We start from the raw sequence: 27,537 nt of genomic DNA on the forward strand, positions 1-27,537 counted from the left end.
GTAAGATAGTACTCTCAATAAAAAAGGGAAGTTAACAATTATTTAATACAGTTTTTAAAAGCTGTCTGGTTATGCTTTTGTTACATCAGTTATTTATCTATGACACAGAGTTTGGAAATTTTGAAATGGTAGAAAAATGCCCTCACCCACAATTAGGTACTAATTAATGAATTGCAAGCAGCAAAAAACTCTCTGAATGTCCTTATCTGAAATTATATTAGAAGCAATTATTTGACTAAATATATATTATTTTGAATCAAGTTAAATTTTTTCCTACTCTCCAAAACAAAACTTTGCAAGGTCTGACTATTCTTAATATTCCAGTATTTTAAATGGCCTTAAAATAAGCAAGTATTAACATGTAACAAACTTCCTAGAATATAAATTTTCTTTCCTTATCCCTTCATCATTTGGAATTAATTGGGAAGATGGAATTTGATGGAAAAGTAATAGTTATGACCAACACCGAGGCCCCTGATAAAGACAGAATTTGTATCTTTCTTCTGATCGTTTTTTTCTCTTTCACCTTCTTACCTCTTAAAAGGAATGGAATGTTTTAATATGAAATATAAAGCATGTAAAATAATAATGGATTTTCTGTCTGAAGAACTTGAAATAATATTAATTACAAAACACATATGTGAAACTATTTCTTATCAATTTACAGTCTCTTAAGCAGTGCCCAAATATTAAGACATGTAATTATGAACAATAATGAAGCCCACACTTATATAAGAATTTGTCTTTTAAAGCGGAAAATCTCATGCCACATAATTCACACAGGATAAATGTGTATTTTGCATTTTATTTATCAAAACACATAAATAGTTACAGGTAAACTTTTTGTCTCCTGGTATTTGCAATAAACTCTTCTCAGTGTTTCCTTGTACCTTAGGGATTTTGATCACAATTAAAATATACTTAGCAGCTTTGTTTGAAAAATATCAAGGAGAATGAGAAATTAATGTTCATTTATTTAACAAGAATCCTTTAAGACACTAACTTCACAAGTATTTGCTGAAGAGATACAGCTATTTGTTGTTTACCCAAAATGGAGAGCAAAAGAGTTACCAGTAACTTTAGTTATGTGACAACTGTGAAAAAAATAATGGAACAAAAAAATAGCTGCTTTTAAAGCTTTTAGTTTTTAATATGACAGAGTACCTCATGTATAGTTTTTTCATTTATGGACGTGTCATTCTTATAGCGAATGAAATATAAGCATAGTCCTGTGATCTTGTCTGGTGTCCTCTCCAAATAAAATTGAAAGATTTTACTTCCTTTTTCAACATCTGGAATTACCCGACCACACTCTGAAAAGGAATTTCATAGGTATGGCTCTGTTTAAAAATGAGGGTATTATAAAATGCTTAAAATCAATATAAGGAAATAAATTTGAACATATAAATAATTTATTTTCTTCTTTTGTTAGAGAACAAAAGCCAGTATAATTTTAATTGTAATTAATCACACAATTAGAAAACTACACCAAATGTATAACGTGTATCTTACAAACTTATTTGGATGCATTGTAATGCAATTAAAAGGGAATTTGTTCAGGCCCATAGCTCTGAAACAATTTGCTTGTGTCTAAGGTACTTTATTTTCATTTGTCTTACCAAAAAAGATGTCAGGCCTAAGTGAGAAAAGAGATACTATGAGATGGCCTCAGGTCCTCTGTGGATATATTCCTATGCCATTTGATAGCTCAATATAAATAAGTAACAGAACACTATTTGCAGTAATTAGTGAATCATTAGGGATTTCAGACATTACATTCTAATTCTCTATCATACATATGAAATCTGAAAAATTTCAAATATTTATAATAAGTGAAAATTCAGAGACAGGTTTTATGAAAGTGCTTTCTAATGAACTATGGGCAAACCTCATGTATTAAAAAGTCACAACTAATTCAGTACTTCAGGATAAGATTTCATATTTTTCTTCTAGGAATGGTTAAAATTGAGATTATTTTTTTCTAAACAATTTGACTTGAAGCAAGCATTTAAAATATGAATTTTCAGTCCTCGGAGCAAAAGGTTGCAAAATTCTGAACAAGCAAAAGCAGATTTTATTCTGAGAAGCCTCAAACAAAATTAACAACAGAATGCACTGTTAGATGTGCTTGTATTATTATTGCTAAAACATTTACCTATTCCTCGTGGATCTCCTTCTTGATAGAAAATTTTCAATGATTTTCTTCCTCCCTTGGCAAAAAAGGAATCAAAGGCATCGAACTGTTAAATCAAAGAGTGAATACGTGTTACTCAAAATACTTTTATGTGCCTTTAAGATGTGCAAAACTAATTTGACCATGCTACTGTTTAAAGTTTAGATGGCACACAATGTTTATCCTCAAATATTGTGAGAAGATAGGAAGAGTCCAACTGAAGGACTCAGCCATGGTAATGAGATCTCCTGCTTCCCCCTTATCAGAAAAAGAAGATCAAAAGTTTAGCAAGCATGTGTGGAGATGCATCACCTCTTCAGGCAAAGGATACACTTCTAGTTATGGCATATTACTTATTAGCATGTTTTTCCTCCAAAATAAACCAATATTAAATCTGAAACAGAACAATGATGGGAAAATGAGTGACACTCAGGTAAACAAGAATTTAAAGCCACTCTTGTGAGAAGACAACATTGCATGAAAATAAAAGAAGTAAAAGCAAGCCAGATCTAGAAGTGCATTTCACTTTTGTTAACAGCACTAGTGAATTAAGAGTTAAAGCAGAGAAAAATACATTAAAAAGACCCACCCCCAAAACAGTGAAAGAAAAAAATTGTTAAAGTGCTGAAAGCGCAAGGACAAAAAGCAGGAAAAAATTCACAACTACAAGAAGCACTCCAGCTTACGAGGAAGAGGAGGACAAACAGTAACTTTGGGGCTGGTATGATTCTACACAGAAAGAAAGATGTGAGCTGTCTCCACAGCTACTTGTTGACACAGCCCCAACAGACTAAACTATTTATAAATAAACTAAAACTGGGAGCAGGAAAATATTCAACCACAATAATTTTTCAGATGGTCCTGGTGACAGCCAGAAAAGGCCCCAACCCAGCAAAAAATAAACAAACAGAAAAACCAAACCAAAACCTTATACAAAAAAAAAACAAACCCTCAAGAACCCAAACTTTCTCAATTTCTCAAGTGTTGGGATTAGTCAAACTTGGTGTAGAACAGCAGTTTCACCTTAAATCAGAATGATTTAAAACTATATATAATTTAGCAAATGTAAAAAAGGCACAATACTTAGCACACCTCTATGTTGTGTAAGCAGAAAAAAACCCAAACAAATGAGGTTAAGTACATTTTATGATGTAAAAATATCAATAAACAAAAAAAACCTAAACCCATTTGGAGTAAGGCTAAATTTGGCTTGTAACAGTAAAACCGAAGTTCTAAGAATTGATTTGTTTTATCAAAGGACGTATTATCTGGCTGAGTTTTAAATGTTAAGTAGAATCTCTCTTAACAGACAAAAAACCATCAATCAGGTGCAACAACAGTCAAATAACAAAAATGTAATCAGAGAAGTTGATTCATATCTTTTCACAACAGCCATACTGAATTAAAAGTACAGTTTAACTGTTTCGTCCTGTTTGTTTAATCACTTTGAAACATCATGAAAGACATCACTAAACACATAAAAATAATGAAAGCTTTCAGAAGTTCCACAAATTTGAGATCTATACACTCTGCAGACCCACTTAACCCAATCTTTTGAACATCCAAACATAAATAAAGAGGTCAAAAATGAAATTTCTTAGTGGGTCTTTCAAACATTTCCATACTATTTAAATGGCGCAGGATTAATCTTCCTTCTTATTACAAACAACATGCTAATTCTCAAAATGCTCCCATAAGTTACACACTTTGGCACAATCTTAGAAATTTAATTGAGAATTTGCCTAACAAATGAATGTGATCATAATTAGAACATAATAAAATCAGTCTGAGATGGATGAAACTGCTTGGAACTGGCAGATGTAAAAAGATCAAAATAACAGTAGTATTTATATTTTTCTTGAGGTAAGAAAGGTGAAAAAGCCACAATCAAAAATTGGGGATATTTGCAAACCTGCTGGGAAACTCAGCTGAAAGATTTAGACAGGTATCTTTCTAGACTGATTGTGTGCCTTAGTAATCACATTTTCTGGCAGAAACAATCAAAATAATGGATAACACTTCCTATCAAAGGGGTAATCTGCTACATATTTTAACTAATAAATTAAATCAACAGGCACACAGGACAGACTCACCGAAGGGACATCCAATATCATTTCTTCCACAGTTGGTAAGTCTAAGCCTACCCTGGCACTGAGAACTTCAAATATGTATTTATATGAAGCATTAACTTTTGCTCTTCGATCTTCTCTTGCTTTTTCATATTGAATCTAAAACATTAAACAAGACTTTCAAGCTAAAAATGCACAAAGTAATCACAACAATGACCTGCTACTTAACTTGTAACTAATGCTAAAATCTACCGTCTTGTATTTACAGCTGCAAAATGCCCTAATTTTAAAAGTACCTAAATTTTCAGAGGCTAACAGAAGAACAAATTATGAAGTGTTATTATAAGATGTGAAGTCAAACCTGAGGATATGTCAAGAAAAAACAAACATTAAGAATATTAAGGTGGATTTTAAGATTTTTATGTGACATTAACTGGCTTCCTTGTTCACAATCAAAATTCCAATTTATTAGATTAGTACAGAAAAGTTAAAACATCCATTAAAAATAAAGTATCTAGGGTGGATAAATATTTGCAGGAACTAAGCTGAGTACAGCTTTGCTTCATTGTAAATTATTCAGTTACTATCTCCTGCTTCTGACCTCTATTACTTTAAAATTTTAAAATATTACAAACATGGGGAAAAAAGACTCACTTTCTACCAGAAATAATTTAGTAAAAAGAACTGAGTCTAAACAAAAACTTAAAAAATTAAAAATTTAAACTAATGATTAATATAAATTGAATTTAATAATCTGAGGAAAGAACCAGAAATATAACCTTTCTTGCTTTGTAACTTTGCACGCTTGGAACTCCACTAGGGCGGTAAAACTTGGAAAAACTTTGACTTCCAAAAGAACGAGATGAAGAGGAAAGGCTCACTAATCGTTGAGCTGTTTGAGAAGATCTGGCTACTTCTTCTCCAGTGGCTGAAACTTTTTTATTATTTTTTGGTACCCCCGCCATTCTAAAATCTGAAATTTGGAAAGAGAAGATTATGTTTATAACAATTCAGACATTTCAAGTCTACCTTTTCCAGGAGACAGGAACATCGCAAAACTGACTTTAGAGGTATATAAATTTAATAGTCTCATCAAATCCTCTTCCAGTTCTTAAAATGCTAGACATTATACACATTTTTATGATAGGTTACAAATGTCAAGATGAGACATTTTTTAAAAAAAATTTTTTATACACATGAATTTCATGGCACGAATAAGCCTTTCTATATAACAAATATATTTTAAAATATAAATAATTTCAGTGCATATCTGATTACTGAGAAATATAGGTGGTTTCAAACACAGATGACTTATTTAAATTTTAATTTCTAAAATATATACCCAAATTCAGCAACTGAGCTTACAAAAAGACTTGCATTCACAGAAATTGCTATTCTGCTCAGTGTACTATTACAATAAGGATCAAGATAACTATCAAAAATTTCTTAGAAGTTCATATGAGGCCTAAGGGCAAGCCTCCCACTGCTGTAACAGTGTTATATACTCTCTTAGCCATTATTACCTGATTTGGGAAATAAAAAAATCAAAGGGGAAGCTGACATGAAGAGCATCACCTGAAAAGTAACACCTTGTTGTACATTACTTGCTCCTTATTTTTGCCCATGTAATAGGTGACAAATTGGCTGATGTTCTCTGGTTTTAGGCATGCAATCAATCACCTGCCACAGAAAGTGTTCATCTCTTTCTTTAAGTAAACATACCACCAAAAAAACCAAAAAAAACCCCAAATTTAGGAGAGTCACCAAAAAAAAAAAAAAAAAAAAAAAAAAAAAAAAAAAAAAAAAAGAAAAAAAAAGAGTGCCATAGCAGTGGTACTTTCCTCCTTGCCTATTCCACTCAAGTGGAATAGGTTGGATGCTGATTTCCCTGCCTTTTAGCTGGTTCACTTTTAGCTGATACTTTCCCCTAAAGCACAAGATGAGAGAGGTGGGGTTCTCACAGCTTTCTTTAAAAAACCCACAAAAGCTGCATTGGATCCTGGCATTGTCCCTGCCTCTCCAAAATCTATAGTCAAGATACCTGGCAGTTCAGGTTAAAGTCTCACACTTTTCAAAAACCTGTATGAGCTCCATCTGCCGCCCTCTCCCGGCTGGAATAACAAACATGCTTTTATGTCAAAATCTCCTTTCCTTCCCCCCAGGATGCTCCAAAGCTTCTCTAGAGGAACTTCTCATTCAAGGAAAGTAGGTCTGGCTACCCGCATGCATCATTTTAGGAGGGTTGAAGGAGAATGAGAGGGAAGGAGAAGCGGAGGAGTCCCAAGCATTGGGAATACAGCCTTTCGGCTCTCTTCTGGAAAGCTGAGCTGAGCTGCCTTAGCCTGCACTTCAGCTTTGGCAGAGAGATGCAGGAGAAATTCCTCACCGCCCTAGCCGGAGCCGTGTCTCCTCAGAGGGCGGGCAGCGGGGCGCGGCCCCCCGGCAGCGCAGCGCTCACCGGCGCTCCCCTCAGCGGGCGCAGCGGACGGTCGAGCGCCCGCCACGAGCAAGCGGCCGATGCCGGTAACGGAGCCCGTAACCGCTGCGGGGCGCGCTCGGGCCGGCGGCTCCAGAGCCCGCCCGGCAGCCGCGGGGCCCGGAGGGCGCTGCCGGCGCCCGCCCGCTGCGGCCCGCGCACGGCCGGCCAAAATTCGACTCCCAGAACCCGAACCGTCATTTCACCGTAAAGATCTCGTGCTCCTGGGAACGGCTTGCCCGCGCGGTTCGCGTGGTTAAGTGTGCCCATGGAAGTTACTTGAGTAAGGCAGACTGAGCTCTGGGCTGTGCAAGTGCTTTGCTCTCGATCATAAAACGTGTGGAGTTTTATTTTTTTTTTCCCCACACAGGGAATTCAATCCTGGTTTTCATTCTACGTTTTTGAGAGAAATACTATCCTTCGCTCTTAGGCCTGAAATGATATTTTTATACTAAAGGACAATGTGTAACTCCAGAGGGTGAAGAGATGACTGAAAGGGGACCTCTGTGTATCTAAATCTAAAGAAGGGGTGGAAGGGGAGTGCCAAGAGGATGTTTCCAGGCTCTTTTCTATGGTACCAATCAATAGGATAAGAGATAAAAGGCAGAAAGTGATGCACAGGCAGTTCCACCTGAACATGAGGAAGTTCTTAATGTGGGTGACTGAGCCCTGGAACAAATTGCCCAAAGAGGTTGTGGAAGTGTCCTTCCCTGGAGATATTCAAAACCCATCTGCACACAATCCATGTACTCTGGGACAACACTGCAGGTAGATTGGAACAGGTCCACTGTGGTCCCTTCCAATCTGGCCAATTCTGCGATTTTCTGACAAATGCTACTTGAAATCTTTTCCCAGCACCTGGAAGAAAAAGCAGAAATCAACCTCTGTCAACACTAAACCAAGGCTGCCAGGAGTATGATAACAAGGCAAGGCCAGGATTCCCAAACAGCCTGATACTGCCCGGACTTACGAAAGCAGCACCATTCCAGTGGAGCTGGGTTATCAGCTGTGTCTGCTCTAGCACGGGTGTGGTACCCTCGGCCTCTGGCGGCAACTGGAGGGATGTGTTGTCAGGTCACCATAGGGGATCCTCACTTTCACGCCACATTTCAGCTAAGTAATGCCACAGTCAGGGAAGCCCCTTCCTTTTGGTCCTTATGTTGTCCTGAATGCAGGCTCATTACCCGTGCAGCATCAATTCACACATGGAGGCAAGATATTTCTATTTTTTATTCTACTTTGCTCCAAGTAGGGAGCTGGGTGGCAACGCACAAAATGCTGGCTCCCCAGTAATCAAACCTTTATAGTATTTATAAATGCCAACAAACAAAAGCATCAGCATTCATTGATTAGAAATTACATAACCTTGCTATTAATTAGTGCTCAACCCAGTTTTTGCTAGTTGTGTCTTTCACTTCTAATGCTAATCAGTCCACAGGTGCAATTCTTCCTTCCACTTGAGTCTGGGACTCGTTTTGAGTGGGCGGTCAATGAGTAAGCGGTCACAACTGCCCATTGCTGGGATTCTCTTTTTCCAATTTACTACTCAGTTTTGCTGATTTCACGATTTCACTCTTGGTGGCTCTAGTCCAGACAGCCCATTCATCGTAGGATTGCTTTCTCTCTTCCTTAAAACAAAAGATTAGCCAAGCAGACGACGTCCACAATGTAGCCGTTTAATCATAACTACGCAGATAAAACTATTGACTAATATAAAAACAAAAATTGAAACGCTTGATTCAGAATTGAGGGGCTCGCTGTGAGTTAGGGATGAACCGGCAGAAGTCGATCTGATCCCACACTTCTGCAATACTCCTCGGCCACCCCTGCGCCGGAGCGGCCCAGCCGGTGGCGGCGTGGGGCGCAGCACCGCCTTCCCGCCTCCTCCTTCCCTTCTTCCGCCTCCTCCTCCCCTTCCTTCTTCCTCCTCGTCTCCGCCCTCCTCTCCTGACATGGCTGCCCCCGCGGAACCCTGCGGCCTCACGGACGAGGCAGCCTATGGCGCCTGCTCGGAGCCGGATGCCAGCACCAAGGTGGGGTGGTTGAGGGCGCTCCCCGGGGCTGTGGCGCCCGCTCCTCCCCGCTCCCCTCACGGCGCCTCAGTGGGCGGACGTGCGGGGCGTGGAGGCCGGCATGGAGGCCAGCATGGGGCCGGGCTGGATCTCGGCGGCGCCGCGAAATGTGTCCGGGCCCGGAGCTGCCCTGGCGGCCTGTCTGTCGGGCAGCCCGGCGGCGTTCGTGGTCGTGGCGGGGCGGACGGGCTGGGCCGGTCCCTGCGAGCCCCTGAACCCCGCGGGGCGCGCGCGGCCGGGCCCGCGCCTGTCCTTGCTCTGAGCGAGCGCTCCGGGGCGCTTCGGGCAGTCACTGCCTGGGGGCACGGAAAAGCCTGTCAAAACGCCCCAAACGGTTTTCTTTTTATTAGCAGAACATTGTAGTTGAAGTTTTAATTTTTTCCCCCTTACCTCTGTCGCCTATTATACCACTCACTTTTTATTCCATTGGTCGTTCACAAGCTTCTTAGTATTTAGTTACCTTGGGGCTTCAAGAAAATATCCTTACAGAGTGGTAGGCCGGTTCTACTGCCAAGATATAATCAAGCTTGACAGACGTTCAATATCTGTGAATTTATTATTTCAATGCTATGAATTAATAACAATAATGAGCTCAGGAGTCTAGGAGGCTCAATATTGAATATTCATGTGTCTGTTGCACTTGTGTGTGAAGTTGTTCATGTATGCTACAGCCCTATAAAAGAATAATAAATATAAGGATACTCTGTTTTGATACATCTGGTAATACATATTGAATTATACCACTCATGGGATTGGTTATTTGTTTTAAATGTTATGTTACAAAGATGTATTTATATAATACAAATTTGTATGTGTAGAATCAGGACAAAAGTTGAAATAATTCTCTTTGTTACTTCTGAACCTCCTGGTTTTGGAGTCATTACTAACTGGCATCTTTATTAATACCTATAATTCATTTCTGGTTGATATATAAAGTACAAATCTTTTCTTCCCTATAGGATTTTATATTTCAGCAGACAATGTTAAGAGTAAAGGATCCTAAGAAGTCATTGGATTTTTATACAAGGGTACTTGGAATGATGTGAGTAGAATTTGTATGCTGTGATTGGTTTGGGGTTTTTTTCTGTTCTTCTGAATTTTTTTTTTTTTTAGGATGTAATTATACTAATTGGTTTATCTACATAAACAATGCTGTCCCATCAGCTGATGCTTAGTTGGATGGTCTGGCAGTAAGCTGTACATGCGTAAGGTGCAAATGAACTAATATTGGCCTTGACTAGAAATTTCTTTTTTTCTTAAATAGGTCATTAATTATCAGGGTACAACTTGCTTATTTCCTCTTCACTGAGCCTGCAGCTCAGTAACTTTTATGACTGTGCTTATAATGAGGAATCATTGTTAAAAATCTTGAAATTAAGTTTTTTCTGCTGGTTCTCAGAAGTGGCTTATGACTGCCTCCAGTCACATGAGAATAAGTAAATAAAGGGTGAAGACAAAGTCCAGGCTCAGTCTTGTGGAGAGGGCTTTCGAAGGCAGATGCCATGCAGTAGTTTAACATGTTTATGCTGGGGCTTTTTGTTCATTCTTACCATTTGAGTTATTTCAAAACAAAATAATATGTTTGTAAACATCTTGAAATTAGTCCAGACTAAAGTAAAATAAATTACTTCCACTGTAGTGAAAACATGTGAAAATAAAAAATACTTTGTAAAAAAGAAATAAGATTAATTTTGCATGCCTACTTGTTCCAGTTAAATGCCTCACATAAAATGTATGCTTCCTGTATTTTTAGTTGACTAAATTGTCACATCACAAAGGAGTTTTATCATTATAGCTAGCTATTGAAACTGTAAATGTATTTAATCTAAAGGTATGTTTGTCTGGTACCACCGAGCTCTCTAGAATGAGTAAGATTCAAAGTAGATATTTTTATTCCTTGGTGAAATTTTAAAGTGGTTAAAGGTTTTCCTATGAAAACACAGTCAAGTAACAGAGTGACAATCTGAAGATCGAAGCCTTTCTACTGACTTTTCTATTCAGTTACTTGTAGTTTGGTTTTTAAACATCTGATTCTTTTAAATTTTGTAGATTTGTAATGTGTTCTGGAGTATTTTTACTTGATGGTTTAAAATGTGGCTGTTTTAAGGTGTGGATTATAGAAGAGCAGAAATTCATGAAAATAATTTTTCCATAAACCCATCTTGGTTTATTTGCAAGCTACCTGACTATCCTTTTAAGTTACTATTTCAAAATAATTGTTGCCCTTTAGACTGCTTCAAAAATTTGACTTTCCTTCTATGAAGTTCTCACTCTATTTCCTGGGGTATGAAGATAAAAACGATATCCCAAAAGATAAAGCTGAGAGAACACCATGGACCTTCTCTAGAAAAGCTACACTTGAACTGACGCAGTAAGTATTTACATAAGGAGAGATTACACTTTGCTAACAGTGATCAAATAGTATTGGATAAGTGTAAATCCCATTAGATTGAATAAAAAATTTAATCATTACTGTGGATACATCTTCACTGTCATACAAACTTACAATGTATCTGAGACTGGATATTTGGAAAGGTTAATCTTCCTCTTTCAGAGCTCTTTCAAACATTAATATGGTGAACATTAATATGAAACAGTACTTGGTGTATTTTTTAATCATGCCATCTGGGTAAGTAGTTTAGGGAAACCCAAAGTGGCTAGACCTTTCTTTGGATCCCCAAAGCATCCTAATAATGGGTAACTATTGCTTTTGGAATCTAATCTAAAGTGGTATTAAGTCAAAACGTGCTTCTTGTAAACAGGATAATTTGGTTAATGCTAGTAATCACTATAATTGTGCAGACACAATCTCCCAAACACTGTCTTACTTAACTGCACTACCTGCTACCCTCACTTGCTGTTCCCCAGTGATGGGTAGTTAAACTGACATGTGCAGCAAAACCATCTCTCTAGTCTGAATGAAACAGGAGTATTTCTGACTCATTCAAATGTAGACCCTAAATAATAGTGAAGGAATGACATGACTGGATTGTCCCAAGACCATCCCTGGAGCCCATGACTAGGGAAGATCTTTATAGTTTAATGAATGCGGCCAACAGCTGAAATTCTGTGGTTTTTTTAGGAAAAACAACTTACCCTCTCCAGGGAAACTGAACATTTAGGATTAATTAATTTTAATGCTTTTCTTCAATCTGTAATAATTGCTTCTTACAGCAACTGGGGCACTGAAAATGATGACAGTCAGTCTTACCACAATGGCAATTCAGATCCCCGGGGATTTGGTAGGTCTTTAGTTTTTTGTTTATAGTTTTTAAGCTTTGAAATAAAATGTGCTAACTCTTGGAAAGTAGGGAACTTGCCTTTCATCCTTTATCTCTCTTCTTTCAACATGTATACTGTGAAAGATGATGAAAATAAATGAAGCAATGTGTTTCAGAGTATTGAGCCATAGTTACACTCTTTATCAAAAATCTAATCCTTTGGCAGACAAACACATGCCAATTGTAACTACTGAGTGAAGAACATCAGTTGTGGTTGTGTATTAGATTATCATAGTGGTTAAACTGATTTAATCTTGGATTTCCACTGTATAATCCACTAATTAACAATTGTATGGTAGAAAGACAATTCCATTTCTCTGTATCACTGAGGATATTATTTGTGTGGCTTGATTTGATAACTTGAGTGCTTGAAAGGTCACTGCTGTGAGATAAGTTTTCACACTGGTCCAGCCACTTGGCATTTAAAGCTCCTGAAGTGATTTGTAAGCTCAACCCTTGCATAGCACTAGTGTCAGTCTCTGCAAAAACAGCATTGCTGATAATCTCCATGTGCTGTTAAACAGAGCAAATGTAACAAAATCCTGTTATGGAGCTGCACTCCAACAAAGAACACATTGATATAACAGTATGATTGAAAATCTTATGTTTTCCTATTCTAAATAAAGTTCTTGTCTAAACAGCACAAGATACTTCAACTCAAACATTTGTATTTAAAAGGCATTATCAAAAGACAGCTGTTTGAAGAAGAATAATGTTAATATCCAAAAGGCTCTTTCTGGAATTTTCTCTTAAATATAGTCATTGCTTCTGTGAAGTACAGCATGAAATACTAAACTTTTTTTCACAGAACACTCAGCAATATTTATATTGCACTTCACTCTTTTTACTTTCTTTCACAGGACACATTGGAATTGCTGTTCCTGATGTTTATAAAGCTTGTAAGAGGTTTGAAGAACTAGGAGTGAAATTTGTGAAGAAACCAGATGATGGTAAGTCTGATCAGAAATGCAAGAAATTTTTTCCCTTTGATTTTAATATATTCTGTCTATGAGATCTTCCTGGAAAGCTGAGTAATGCGTTGCTAGGAGTTGCCACTGCTTAGAGGTTTCTAAAACCAGTTACCCCTGCACTGCCTTACAGAGTGGGCAAAACTGACAATAGATCCATCCCAGTAACAATAATACATCAGTCTGTGATGTGCCTTCTGTATGCAGCCTAACCTTCAGTAAAATTCACATTCTCTCTTGATGTCATAGTTTACATATCATTTTATACTGCTGCCTAGAGTTGTTACAGAATTTACTGTAACATGGATCAGAGTCACATGGCAAATCTGCTTGGTTCTTGTCTTAGGAAAGTAAGTCAAAACATAATAGTTCCCACTTATTTAAACTGAGTCATTCTTGACTTTTCTGGCTATTTTCATGTAAATCCACCTAACACCTACTGTACAACCTACCAGCTATTATATTTTTAACTGCTCTTTCAGCTTTGGTAGGAGTAGCCCATTAGTCTTTATCATAATTGACTTGCATAATGTATCACACAAATATTCAGAGAGTATATATGCAAAGAATGCATATGTGAAGATATCCCAAAATGCAGAAGTGGTGAGAAGTCTTGCATTTTTCAGCAGGATTCTCTTTCATAGAAAAGACCTCATGAGATTTTTAGGACTGATGCATGCAAAACCAGACATGTAATACTAGTAATTGAAAACAGATTTAAGTGATTTTCATCTTATTCACTGTGTTCTCAGCTGAAGCAAAATAAGAAATGTAGCTGAAAACTTAACTTGATTTCTTGAATTAAGAACAGATCTTGGTATTTCTAGCATTTTAGAGTTTCTGAGCCTTTTTTAATTTGTCTGTTTGTTAAACAGTGAGAGGCTTGAAGTGAGAATTGCTGACTTACAGCTGTGCAGCGGTAGGCATGAAAGTACATAGAAGAACAAGCTTAGACTATAAATGGAGAGAATCACAAGAAAGAACTCCTGAAGCAGAAGAAGGGTGGGGGCAGAGCAAAAGCTCTTCTTTGAAATTCAGAAACAAAATTGATGCAGCAAATGCCAAGGAGGAGAATGAAGTTTTGGGTTTAACATTGTTTGCAGAGCATGGTGGAGATCAAGCATAGGGTTTATTTTCCTGCCTTAATGAATAAACATCTATTTTCTCCGTTGTTTTTGTGACTAGAATATATTAAGAGTTAGGCTGGGTCTGTTACAGTAAATAACTTAATGGAGCAAGTATAACTACAAGTGTGTGGTTAACACTTTAAGCTGTGTTGTCCTGATCTACTGTTGAAAACAACTTTTGGGGAGCTTGTTTTAAGGAATAATATGGTTTCCAGCAGTAAAATCTATAACAATCCTGTCCTGCATTTCTTTGCTTTATGAAGTGGTGCAGAAGTATACTGTAAACCATGTCAGAGGTAAAAATTTTATGGTAAAATTTCATTGTGGAGTTGGGAATGGTGGGAGATGAACAGGGCAGAGGAACACAGGATTTTATACCAGCAAAGCCAGTTCAAGAAAATATATCAAAACATCCCCAGAGCACAGAAATATTTTCCTGAATTTTGAGGATGAACACTTACTGGGGCATATGCAAAAAACTTCAATCAACAAAAGATTGAATTCCAAAGTGACTTTTAACTACAGCTTTATTGAGAGTAGGATTGACGGTTTTGCATACAGAGATCTAATGCCGATTAAAAACTAAGCTGGATGTTTTTAGAATTATCTGTCTAAATTTGAACTAATTCTCATGCAAAACTAAAAATATTTTTGAAAGTAGTCATATTTGACATTTAGAATCAGTCATGTAGTCTTCATTTTATCTTTTTTTTTTTTTTTCCCGTAATAGGTAAAATGAAAGGACTTGCATTTGTTCAGGACCCTGATGGCTACTGGATTGAAATTTTGAATCCTAAACACATGGTGACTCTCACTTAGTTCTAGCAAAGTATATTGTATAAGAGACCCACTTTCAGACTCCTGGAGAAAATCTGTAATAGTGTTTGTGAAAATTGCTTAATAGAGAGGAATCAGTCACGTTCAGAGTCTCCTCCAAAACTATCCCCTGGGACCTAACTTGGATTCCTTTTCTCTTCTCCTGTGATGCCACTGCCAATTGTTTCCAGTTAGGAATACTCAGTCATTTTCTGGAAGAGCACTTACACAGATTCTCCTCTTGAACATTGTTTATGTTAATATTTCAATAAACACTGTCAAAAGATATGTGACCAGAAGCTCACTGCATCTCACACTGATTAGATTTAAATGGGCAACAATTCCTGTGTTACTACTGATGAGCATCAATGAGGAAGCAAAAAGAAATTTCAGTATATTTATGAAGTCAGAAGATCCTGAAGGCTTCATGTCCTAATTTGCATACTAGAAAAATAAAATATCAGGCTAATTTTGACTGGAGTAGTAGCTTGCTTATAAAATTCATAATCTTATTTACATTATTCCAGGCAAAACTCTTTTAAGGAGCAGCCTTAAACTGTCTTGCAAAAAGAAGTTTTATAGAAGGAATAAATTTGTACAGCAGAAAGAATTCAGTCTTTCAGCTCAGCTTTTGACTGCTGATTGACAGCCAAGAGAAGAGGTCTCATAGCTGCCAACTTGCAGTGACCCTTGTCTCTTTCAACACTAGGAAGAACTTGCTCATAATTTTTGTTTCAGGAGAAGTCTGGGGCTAGATTTGACTTAAATTCTTTGTATATTCTGCTCTAGAAAATTAATGAAAAAGATTCTCTGTTTGATTGTCCTCCCAAAACAAGTGGTGGTACATACCTGTGAGCAGCAGGAAAACATGGAGCATTTCCATGTCTTACACAAATTATAAAACCCTCTGCCTTGTCTTATTCTGCTTGGAGTAGCACCTAACGTCTTCAGTTATGTGGCTATCAAATAATGTATAGGGTAACCAAAGGCTAACAAATAGTGTAAAGGCATTGCAGTTCACTTCCCAATAAAACATTGGTGAAAACTACAAGAAACTTTAACGCATGATGAAGTGTTGCTTTGCTTTTTGTTGAATTCTTGATGACTGAAAGGCTTGCTGTTTTGCTTAGAGTATTCTGTTTGGAATCATTGTACTCGGCAATGAAATTTCTAATGATCCTTTCCTGTGGACTCTTCACAGACCTCACTGGTCCACCTCTCATCTGTCTCCCGGACAGTCTTGGGAACCTAATCAATTGCTCGATGGTGGCCAGTGCCAAAGGGAGTTGGTTGCCTAAAAACTGGGTGAGGTGTGACTCCAGCTCCTGCTGCCATGTGCTGGGTCCAGACAGTGGAAGGACCCTGAAAGCCCCCATGTGAGCAGAAAAGCCACACTATGAAAAGCCAGTGTCCACAAAGGAGACAGTCGTCCTGCAAATATATTCAAATAAAGGCAGTGTTCACTGGGGCACACACGTGTTATAAACTCCCAGCCACATGTTGACCTCTTCTTTCCCCATTGGCTGAGGTACTAGGAAGGTACAGCCTTTCTGAACTGCCTACCACATACTTCCTCCTTAACATGTCATTTTCCCCCAAAATGCAGAAACTGGCTTGTGTGTGGACCCATTTGTTTCAGGAGTCAAATTGTCTGGGCTCTTACAAACCTGAGGCTTGAAGTTGGTAGAGACATTAGGAACTATTTCAAAGGCATTAATACCTATACCCTGCCCATGGAATTGTTTGTAAAGACATTAGCACACATCTTTCCTATCATGTAGTCCAGTGGATAACTACATAAGTAGCAGCAGGCTAGGCTAAAGCTTCTCTGCTTAGTAAGCAAAAAAAACCCAAATCCAGAATTACAAGTCTTAACCTGCAACGTTTTTAAAGTATTTTAGACACAGAAAAACTTCTGAAATTGTTTCATGTTCCAACTGATTACAGGCCACTATTTTTGCTTCTTCCAAGGAAGGCTTCTTTTCTTCTAAATAAACCATGGAATTAAATAGCGTGTAGTGCTTTGCCTCCCAAAAGGCATAAATTTAGCTTCATGCAGCGCAACACAAGTCAGTCATGCTTACGTAGCGACAGGCCCACATTCCCCATTCCCGCAGGGAGAAGCTCTCCTGACGCAGGAAAGCAGGACACGCAGCGGAGGGCAGGAGCTACGCACGCCGCTACCAAGGAAACAGGGATTTTGAATGGAGCCAAGGAGCAGCGGACAGGGGTGGCGGGGAAGGTTAAACAGCGGTCGCTATTTCACAGTCCCTGCTGTCCGGCAGCGCCGCTATGTCCCGACTGCCGCGCTCCAGGGGCGGAGCAGGAAAAAGGGCGGCGGCGGCGGCGCTCCCGCGGCGCGGCGGAACCCACTGGCGTCATACGCAGGCCGCTGCTGTCCGGTGACTTCAGCGCGCTGCCGGGTGACGTTGAACGGCGGCGGGGCGGGAAGAGGAGGCCTCGGCGGCGGAGGGGCCGGTGAGTCCCGCGGGCGGGAGGGGCGGGGCGGCCGCGGCCCTGAGGCCGGGCGGGGTCCCGAGGCTGCCTGGGGTCTTGAGGTGCTGCCGTCGGCGGCTGCCGCCGGGCACGGGCAGGGCGACCTGGGGCGGGGCGGGGGAGCGCCGGCGTCCGGGGAAGGCGCCGGGCGCATTTGGCGGGGAAGCGGTTTCACCTGAAGTGCCTCGTTGTGGAGGCGAGGGAGGGGCCGGCCGGGCGGGCTGGGGTCCCTTCCCCTGGCGCTTCCCGCGTTGAGGGCCGGTGGCGGCCCGGGCTGCCCCGGGCGCGACCTTGGGCGCATCGCCCGCGCTGGTCCGCGCCCGCCTCGTCTGCCGCCCCCTCGTTCTGCCTCTGGCTTCGCAAGGCCGTGCTACGGCCATCTAATTAGAATTTTATTTCTTAAGAAAACACAAGTTCAGTATTTTGATGCTTTCGCGGTACTCAATGTTTTCCCTGTTTCACCAATGTTTGGTGTCGTAGTAGTTCAATCACTCTGCAAGTTACGCACTGCTGTGATTCATTGAAATTACTCTTAACTTAGAAGACATATTATCAGACTTTAAAAAAAAAAACAACTTGCTGTTAACTTGTTAGCAATCTTCCGGTGATCTCGCTTGCCAAGCAATGCTTTTTGCTCATGTTTTTAAAGCATAGTAAACAGACCTTCTTAAAGTCCTGTGCTGGAATCGTTTAAGTTATGTGTTTCAGGATTTAATTTGAGCCTGCTCACAGAGCAGGTGTATTTGATGTGTCTTCTGTTACAACTCTAAATCCGGTGCTAGAGCTGTTTTGTTGGGAATTCTACTCAAATTTAGCAAAAAAAAAAAAAAAAAAAAAAAAAACCAAACCAAACAAACAAAAACAAACAAACAAAAAGCAAACAAAAAACCAAAAAAACCACCAACCAAACAAAAAAAACCCAAGATTTTTCATTAATGCCTTTTGAATGTATTTTGATAACACAGGCAAACTTGATAACATGCATTTCTTATAGGAAAGATACTTATGTATTACATTTTGGTCCTCAAAGACCAGAAGACTTTTCTTTGTAAAAAGCCTGGATTTGATTTGCAGGATTAAGGTGTGATTACTTTCTAGTTCATGAGACTACCTAAAAATATTTTTTTCTGCCTTCTCTTCCTTTGTTCTCTTGAACATATCATGAGAGAATTCATAGATCAAGATATCATCCATTTAGCAAATTAAATACAGTTTATTTTTCTTCCTGGAAGGTTAGCAGTAATTTGTAATTGTCGAGAGAAACTCATTATGTTGGTTATGTATTTAAGCAAATCAAGCCTCTATATTTCTCCATTCCTAACCTTACAGTTTTGTTTTGGTTTCCTGTTAAAAAAAAAAAAGGCTTGTGCAATAGACAGGTCTTGCAGCTGCCTTAAGTTTTGTAAAAAAAAAACTACCAAAACCCAAATGAAATCCCCAACACTTTAGTTAGGCAAGAACACTTGGAGAATTTTGTCTGTGTAGGGAATAAAGCATGTGTGATACAGTTTGTATAGACCTAGTTTAATTAGGACACCCATCTGGGAAAATGGTGTTTTCCAGGAGCATTAATGCTGTAGCAGAAATATCAGGTTAGAATTTTTTAGCTTATATGGAATATGGCGATGTGTTACTGTCTTCTCTAATGGTTTAAAATATTAGCAGTCAAAATTAAATTATGATGACTCAGAATAGCAATACTATTCCTATATTCTAATGTTTTTAGAAGTTTTCCTGTTAAATTGAAAGCTTTTTAAAGAATTTATGTCTGCAAGAAGTTGAATTGAGAAATATGCATCTCTCACTTTCATCATAAGGCTTTGTACTCATTATTTCTGATGATGTGTATTTCATGCATTGTTCCAGGAAATGGTCCAGTTGTTGCTGTGCAGCTGGATGTTGCTGAATAACATTTCTATGAGCTTGCTGTTCAATCTGTCTGTTGTTCAGAATGGCAAAGAACCCTAATTTCCCGGAAGCAGGGAATCTGCCTACAGGCTACACGCACTGTAGGTCTTCAGACAGCTTCACTGGTGAGTGGACCCGATGTGTTTTCTTGATATTTTAATGTTTTTGTTGTATGCCATTTTAACCATGTTAATTTTTTATATATATGTTAATAAATAATCTGGACTAAGTATCTTGTTATTTTGTTCTTGTACTTAGCTAAACTTATTCCCACTCTTCTGTGACAGGAAAGCGTCTGAGGAGTGTGTAAAATGTTAGCACTACAGCACTTAAGTGATGGGAATGTGTTTGCAGATGAGCAGGGCATAACTTCCCATATGCTTTGAGTCAAAACATTTTTTGGTACTAAATTGCTGTTTAGAATGCTGTGATTGGATGGTGTGGTTAGTTTCCACTAATGTTACCATCTGCTTTCCTTTTAATCCTTTCACAACAGAAGGGTTGGAGATGGGATTTGAAAGTTCTGTGAATTGCCGTTATTTGAGTTTTCATAGTCTGTATTTATAAAGTTGTATGGGTGGATTGTTGTTGGAACCCTGGCCTGGTTCAGGGGTTCTGGGTGGTGGTAAAGGCTCTCCTCCAACCTGTGCTTCCAAAGAAAAACTCTGCAGCTTCTTGTTGTTCAGTCTCATGGCTGTTTATTGCAAGCTATCTAGAAGATTGTCTTCTCTGGCTACTGCGGTTTGCTCAGCAGCTCAGGCAGAGGCGCACACACCTCTGACACCCTCTCTGTCTGCTGTCTTCTTCTCTCCCTGCCCAGGGCTGCTGCTATCTTTTATATGGTACATTATGTGATACATGTTTACAGTTTTTCCCCAATACCTACTACCCATATTAAATGGTGCTTTTCTACTCTAAACCAATCCGTAAGTGCCAGCCAGCATCACCAAGAACATGGAGGCAAGGAAGAACAGGACCGGCCTACATTCCTCCATCTTAGAACTTCTGACCCCATGTACAAAGTAAAACTCCCCCTGTACAGGTGTTAAAACCCCCCTGTACAATACTAAAAAATTCTCCCCTCTACTTTGTAGCTACTTCTACTATAATATCTAAACTTTTGTGACTGCTTGTTCCACCTTCAAAGTTGGTAACTCATTCCATGGCTCAAACTCAAAATCGCAGCTGTTTCCAGCTGCCTGCCGGGGTCTCAAATGCTTCTGCCCAGGGCCTGGAACCTCCAAAAATGTCTGAGAGACATTTTGAGTTCCAAGAGATTGTTCTTTCTATTTTTGGCTACAAAGTATCAAAACTTGTTTGTTTGTTTTTTCCCCTGTTACAATTTTTACTTAGGTTCAACTTTGGTTGAACCAACCATTGTTACTTAGAAGTACGAAGGATCTAGGGTTCTGACAGAACCAAAGTATTTGCACTTTGAATGTTGAAGTATTTACTGAAAATTTCTGTTTCCTGAGATTATATATTTATGAAAAGACATATGTGTATCCATTGAAAACATAAACCATATGATTTGAGCCAGTGGTATGTTTGTACAGTAGTGTTACTGTTACACCTATCATGTTCTGGGAGTCTGTAGTAATAAAAATTGAGATTAAAGTAATATTTTACTTGAAATTATTTACAATAATTATGAAGTACTTAATTACAAAAAAATTGAAATACTACTCAAGTACCATCCAATCAACTGAGAACCAATTTTGAGATAAAAGAGCAGTGTAAAAGAATTACATTTAAGAAAATTCTCTTTGTGTAATTCTGATGAAAGTATTACCTTGTTTGGTACAAACTAGAGAATGTAGGAATTAGTTGTTTTAGGGGTATGAAATTATTTGCTCAGTGTTTATAAACTGGACTTATTTAATGAAAAAAGTAATTCTAGGAATAATTTGTTTACTTGCATTTATTTCTAAAGTTTTGATAGAGCTATCAGTTATGTAAGCATTCTTCACTCATGTTATATACAATTTTTCTTCAAATAATTAATGATTAATTTCTTACATTCAATTTTCTACACCTGGTAGAAAAAGATCACTTTCATGTTTCATTGAAGCAGCACTGCTTTTCAGAGGATTCTTCAATGTTAACCTAAATGAGAGAGGGAAGAGACTGAATGCTGATCTTTCATCACAACTGAGAGTTGTTCAGAAAGGATGTCGTTACTGTTGTTGCTGAATTTCCTAGATCATGTTTTTGTATCCCATAACATGTTACATATTACCTGCTGAGTAGAAATACAAGAAACTGAAAGCATGGAGGGGGTGGTTATTTCTCCAGGAACACAACACATATTATGAACACATATTATGTAGTATTGCATGCTGCTTTATGTCATAAATACCAGGCTGCATTTTTCACATGCTCAGTTCTTGAAGGTAGCCACCAAATAGCATGTCTTTCAGTGAGGTCAGAGAATTTTTTTAGGCCTTAGAACTTAAGTGCTTTTTCAGATTGTTGCAGTTCTAATGGTGCTTCAGAATCACTGAGAATACTTTTGTTTATTTATTTCTATGTCATGACCAAAGCTGCAGCAGCTGACTTTTGAAGCAGTTAATTACCTCTTGTTATAAATGAAAATTTGTCCAGCCAAATTAATATGAAAAAATAAAATATTTATTTTGCAATCAAATTTTGTCTAGCCAGCCACAAGGAAAGAACAGAGCCGAGCCTGGCGTCGGCCCTGGGTGTGCAACAAGGAGTCAGCCTCAGCAGAGGTTTTCCTCTATGCCCACACACCTCCATCCTGGCCCAAGTGGTTTTTATAGGGAAAATTCCGCCTGAGGCCAAGATTTCAGCAATCAGTCTTTTCTTCTATTCAGAGTCCATAGGTTAATAAGATTTTCTTTTTTTGGTGATGAGGAGAAATAATTCAGTGTCCGGAGTAGGTGAATCTCTGATGAGATTTTATGGGAAGGTTGCATTCACATGTATCTGCCTGAGAATTTCCATGATATCCATCTTGGGCCGTTTACAAGATGATCAGCACCTGATGATCGACACCTGGAGTCCCCATGGTCAACACCTGGAGTCCCGACGGGAGTCCAGACATGGCCCATTTCCTGGCCGAGCCACATCCTTTTACTTATAAATCAGTTTCCAATATACACCCAGTCTCGCCTGCAAGGGGGAGGGAACTAATACAAAGGGCATAATCTAACAAGTATCCAATATTACATATTTCATACAAGGAATGGTGCAAATTATATTTACTATACATAACACTCTGAATACCTCCTGGAAATAGGTTGTGGTGCTGGCAACAGATGTACAAATGCCATGTTCTTTGACTACCAGGAAGAGTAAGCGCCTGTATTCTCTGAAAAGGTGATGTTGTTTGATGACAGAAAATGCCAGCGGGAGCTTCAGGAAGGGCTCTGCCCAAATTCTTAGCAGCATCCATTTTTTAATCATAAATTGTACTTTTGAATAACAACTAGAAAAAGACATGTTTAGCTATACAGGGAAGTTGTGAGCTCATAGGAACTTGGCATGACTAAAGAGGTTATTAAGTTTTACTTCCTCAAACAAGAAATATACAGATCGCTTACAGGGTTACCTGAATTTGTACCATTAATGAATCCAGCCTAGGAAGATAGTAATTAATGTATTATTTGGTTCTATATTTTGGAGGCAGGACTGTCTAACTGGTCTGCTTTATATGAAAAATCCACAATACAGACAAAACTGTTGGAAATCTGTACTGGTAGACAACAGATGAGTTGCCATGTTTCTTCAATATACTGGTGATACCCATAGTGCACAAAAAGGGTATGAATATGGTTTTGTAAAGGTGCCAGTGCCCAACACGTTGGGTCATTCAAACATGTCAAAGGCCTCCTCAGCTTGTAGCCATCATGAGTCCATGTATTTCCAGTGCTCAGCATGTTTGTGTTTGAAACTGATGGTGGAATAGTACATGGAACCAGCAATTCAGAGAGCATGACACATCAGAAGAAATTTGCCTTGCTGCTTACACATAGGCTGATATCTGAATTTCTACTTTCACTGCTTGCTATTCAGCATCTTGATGTTCATAAGAACTGGGCATCCTCAGGTCACTAGCAACTGTACCCACTTCAGACTTTGCCCTCTTATATACAATGATACTTGTTTAGACAAAGGTTTATGTACTCTTGAGAGGGAAGTGTGCTTTTGATTTTATTTGTTTATTTAACCTTAAATAGAAACTATTTCCCTTGAGCTTTTTTCCCTATTGGCACATTACAATATCCACAGCTACTGAAAGCAAAGTTAATGTGCAGCTGGTGGCATTCCCTTGTCTTCACTACTTTTACAGTCTCTCAGACTGTATTTTATTTTATTCAGACAGCACTGTTATGTGTAGTGGATACAATTCACACCATTTCTAGTTTGATATATGTGATATCGAATATTTGTTGGAGTATACACGTTTGTATTAGGAGTCCCCCCCACCCTCGCAAGGGAAACCTGGTGTATGTTGAAACCCGATTTACACGTGGGATGTGGCTCAGCCAGGAGATGGGCCATGTCTGGAGAGACACCGGGACCCCAGGTGCTGATCATCGTATGAAGGACCCAAGATGGATATCATGGAAATCCTGGGGCAGATACATGTGAATGCAGCGTTCCCCTAAATTTAATCAAGGGATTCAGCAACTCCAGACATTAAATTGTTCTTCCTCATCACCAAAAAAAGAAAATCTCATTAACCTATGGACTCTGAATGGAAGAAAAGACTGATTACCGAAATCTTGGCCTCAGGCAGAATGTTTCCTATAAAAACTGCTTGTGCCAGGATGGAGGTGTGTGGGCATAGATGAAAACCTCTGCTGAGGCTGACTTTTTTGTTGCACACCCAGGGCCAACTCTGGGCTCGGCACTGTTCTTTCCTTGTGGCTGGCTAGATAGAATTTGATTGCAAAATAAATATTTTATTTTTTTTATTTTAATTTGGCTGGACATATAACAGTACCTGTTCTTATTTTTCAAAGACAAGAGTGGATTCCGTAAACAAAAGAAGTGGAATGTAGTAAAAAATCTGAAATAAAAATAGATTGTAAAATTAAAATGTGCCAATATTTGTACATGGATGAAGTATCATAAATCAGCTTCCCGAATCAACACATGTTTAAACTAGCAGAAGAGAGATAATAGAGAGTTCCTTGATTATGTGTCACACGTAATTGGTTTGCCTGACTATTGCAAATGAAGATTAACAACAGCAATTATGGGTGTGGTATGGAAGTCTTCGAGGAGTACCCAGACCTGAGATTTGTTACCTGAGCTGAGTAACAAATAACAAATGCATCTTTTTCTATCATCCCATGGTGTGATAGAAAGTTTTCTATTTTGAGGACATTTCAGTTTTACTGTTGTCTATAAACTTAAAGTTATGTTGTGATAAGTGGTATTGGTGGTACAAACAGATATTGCTGGGCTGATGTAATCAGCTTAATCTTGCTTGTCAGAAAGTAAATATTACTGGAAGTGTATGTAGAATAAATCTAAATTGTCTTAACTAATTGTAAGTTAACCGATGCAAGTGGTAGAAATAGTCTATTACGATGAAAACTTGAAAATTAATTTGCTTTCATGTCAGGAGAGAAGAATGACTACAGTGTTGCATTCCCATGGTTAGGCTGCCTCCAGTATCTTGGCCAGTGTTGCTGGTTCTGTGCTGTGTTGGCTACACAGCCACGCAGCTTCTAATTCAGTGGCAGGGACAGCCAGTGGAAACCTGGGAGTTTGGTCCCATTTGTGTTGTGATCTATGATTGATTTAGCATGCTGTATTTTTATTAAATTTTATTTTCTATTTCTATCACTTTTTGTTTAGTTCTGAAATGAACAGGGCTAATGCCTTTATTAATGTTCAGCGCTTTATTAAAAAGATCAGCTGCGCAGGGGGCCCAACACAGAGCTCACCCCCACTCTTGTAGCTTTCCCAGGTAGCTGAAGGGTTAAGAGGCGTGCAGAGTCTGTTGCTGAAGTCCAGAACAACAGCTGTTCCCTTTCCTTGTGGTAACACCAGGAAATTCTGTCTCTTTTATTTTTGCTTCCCACAGGCCTACTCTAGTTTAGTCTTTTGTAGGTGATGGTGATAGGACAAAAGTCGATCAGGGGATGTGTTTCCCTCTTCCTCAGCTAGGGCATTTATTTAGCTCCTTCTGCTGTGTTTAGTTCTTTATTTAGCAGTGTCTTTATCCCCTAAAAAACACTCCCAGGCTCCCAAGGGTTTTTTATTTGCATTTTAGTCGCAGAATGGCAGCTTGGGTGGGGGAGGCAAATTATCTCTAGGTAGTTAGAGAAAACAAACAGAACAATTAGCTAATTAACATTGCAATATTGGTACTTAGCTAGAGCTAGCAGCTGTTCCAGTGTTGCCATGGGAACCAGGAAGGCACTGTCCGCCCAGCAACCCTGGTGGCACCAGGAACTTTGTTCGTTACAGTTCCATTTGAGGTTCTTCAGGACTGTGTTTCCACAGTATCCTGATTTTTGGTAAAGCATTTCCCTGTGTTAAAGTGAAAATAATACTTAGCCCTCAATGCTTCTGTTTAGGGTTTTTTAACATATTTTCTCATAGTATTTTTACAGTAGAACTTAAAAGTGTATTTCTGTCATGAATATTTGACTTGAAATATTCATGTGTTAGGTGTGTGTAAGGTATGGCCTCATAATTTTCTTGGTTTGTGTGGTACACCGCCTTTCTTCAGTACTGGGTATCTGCCCATTTTGAAAAGTGGCTAGTAACTGGAGCAGGGAAGATATCTCTGAAGGTACGGATGGTCATTATCTGAAACAACCAACCTCTTTTAAAGAAAAGTAAACCAAAGTGTCACAGTAGAAGCCAATATAAGACCTAAATTCGCTTTTGGGTGCTCTTGCCATTGAGATTGCAGAAAGCCTCTTGTCAAAATAAAGCAAAACCATAAAAAGCAAAAACCTGTTGTGAATGAAGAAGAAGCAAAAGAATTCCATAGAAGATATGGCTAATGCATTTATCTGTATTACTTATTAGTGGGCAATCTCCTAATTTTATGACTGAGAGGTATCAGGGGAGTTGTTTTTATATATGTGTCTATATATATGTGTGTGTATATATATGTGCAGGAACAAGAAATCATTGAGAAAACTAAGTGTAAAGAATAAGAAATTGAATTGTACATTGTAAAGCTTTTCTCTCTGACAGACTGTGTTATTTATTAAAAGTTATCCTGAATGTTTATTTTCTCCCAATTCTGAAAAGCTGAATAGAAACCTGCAAAAACAGTTTTTACTTTTCACTGATTCTAGTACAGACTGGAGAGTTAAGACTAAGCTTAAATTGGTCATATTGCTTTTTTCTACTTTGCATGTGTGCATTTTTATTCGGATAAAATTGCTTTCTAATGCTTTCTAATGATGTAAAATAGTTTAATTTTTAATTCCATTTGTTGGAAGCTTTATTTTAAGTAAATGAGTTGACTGAATAACAAGGTGATAATTTTCTGAAATACTTAGCTAGAATTGTTGGTGCCAGCTATGTTGAGTCTGGTTGAAAATGAACTCTTGTATAAAACCTCAGTTTAATTTTTCTTATATAATTACTTAGATTAGTCACTTTTTTTTAATTGCAGTTACGCTTGCTATTCTTAATATTTTTGCCCAGTGTGATACTGCTTTCTTTCTTTTTCCTTTAGGCTATCAGTATCACCATCCTTCCAAGATGAGTAACAGCCACCCACTTCGTCCGTACACGGCTGTGGGGGATATCGACCACGTTCACATTTTGTCAGAACACATTGGTGCTCTAATGAACGGGGAGGATTACAGTGATGTTACCTTTATTGTGGAAAAGAAGCGTTTTCCGGCGCACAGAGTCATTCTGGCTGCTAGATGCCATTATTTCAGGTGAAGTAAGGCTTTTTGTCAGGCTCACAGGAAGCTTTTGTGCAGATGAGATAAACATTATTTTCCTATGAACTTTTTAGGGTGTAATCATCTGTCCATTGAGTATGAACTTTTCTGTGTGAATGCTTCCCATCACATCAAATAATTGTTCAAATAGAAAAAGATAAATACCATGTCACACTGTTATTCTTTTGACGTTCATTAAATTGGATTTTGAAGGTAGTTTCACAAATTCAAAAGAAAGAGAATTTGAGAGCAG

At 38.6% G+C, this 27,537-nt stretch overlaps 3 protein-coding genes across 4 annotated transcripts in view; 2 read left to right on the forward strand and 1 right to left on the reverse strand.

Annotated features, from left to right (window-relative positions):
- Positions 1 to 6,336, reverse strand: part of DNAH8 (dynein axonemal heavy chain 8) — a 118,508-nt gene extending 112,172 nt beyond the window's left edge. The window contains exons 1-5 of the mRNA XM_077781753.1: positions 6,309 to 6,336; positions 5,022 to 5,215; positions 4,267 to 4,401; positions 2,156 to 2,240; positions 1,165 to 1,313 (exon numbers count right to left, since the gene is read on the reverse strand). Of these exons, the coding sequence (XP_077637879.1) occupies positions 1,165 to 1,313; positions 2,156 to 2,240; positions 4,267 to 4,401; positions 5,022 to 5,215; positions 6,309 to 6,336 (591 nt within the window). The remainder of the gene's footprint in view (positions 1 to 1,164; positions 1,314 to 2,155; positions 2,241 to 4,266; positions 4,402 to 5,021; positions 5,216 to 6,308) is intronic.
- Positions 6,337 to 8,621: 2,285 nt separating this feature from the next.
- On the forward strand, positions 8,622 to 16,047 carry GLO1 (glyoxalase I). Its single transcript, XM_021550405.3, has 6 exons — positions 8,622 to 8,751; positions 9,750 to 9,832; positions 11,021 to 11,161; positions 11,965 to 12,032; positions 12,932 to 13,021; positions 14,897 to 16,047. The coding sequence occupies exons 1-6, from the start codon at positions 8,671 to 8,673 to the stop codon at positions 14,983 to 14,985; spliced, it is 552 nt and encodes a 183-aa protein (XP_021406080.1). The 5' UTR covers positions 8,622 to 8,670; the 3' UTR covers positions 14,986 to 16,047.
- Positions 16,048 to 17,348: 1,301 nt separating this feature from the next.
- The window catches only part of BTBD9 (BTB domain containing 9), a 121,160-nt gene continuing 110,971 nt past the window's right edge, over positions 17,349 to 27,537 (forward strand). For both annotated transcript variants that reach the window (XM_021550403.2, XM_021550404.2), the window contains exons 1-3: positions 17,349 to 17,460; positions 19,345 to 19,511; positions 27,068 to 27,278. In XM_021550403.2, the coding sequence (XP_021406078.1) occupies positions 19,430 to 19,511; positions 27,068 to 27,278 (293 nt within the window). In that variant the 5' untranslated portion in view covers positions 17,349 to 17,460; positions 19,345 to 19,429. The remainder of the gene's footprint in view (positions 17,461 to 19,344; positions 19,512 to 27,067; positions 27,279 to 27,537) is intronic.

The sequence above is a fragment of the Lonchura striata genome, chromosome 3 (genome assembly GCF_046129695.1).
Source record: "Lonchura striata isolate bLonStr1 chromosome 3, bLonStr1.mat, whole genome shotgun sequence".
Classification (NCBI taxonomy): Eukaryota; Metazoa; Chordata; class Aves; order Passeriformes; family Estrildidae; genus Lonchura; species Lonchura striata.

Coding starts and splice junctions, on each gene's coding strand:
- GLO1 (XM_021550405.3), top strand. CDS start 8,671: ATGGCTGCCCCCGCGGAACCCTGCGGCCTCACGGACGAGGCAGCCTAT. Junction 11,162..11,964: donor GCTACACTTGAACTGACGCA/GTAAGTATTTAC, acceptor TGCTTCTTACAG/CAACTGGGGCACTGAAAATG. Junction 12,033..12,931: donor TTCAGATCCCCGGGGATTTG/GTAGGTCTTTAG, acceptor TTTCTTTCACAG/GACACATTGGAATTGCTGTT.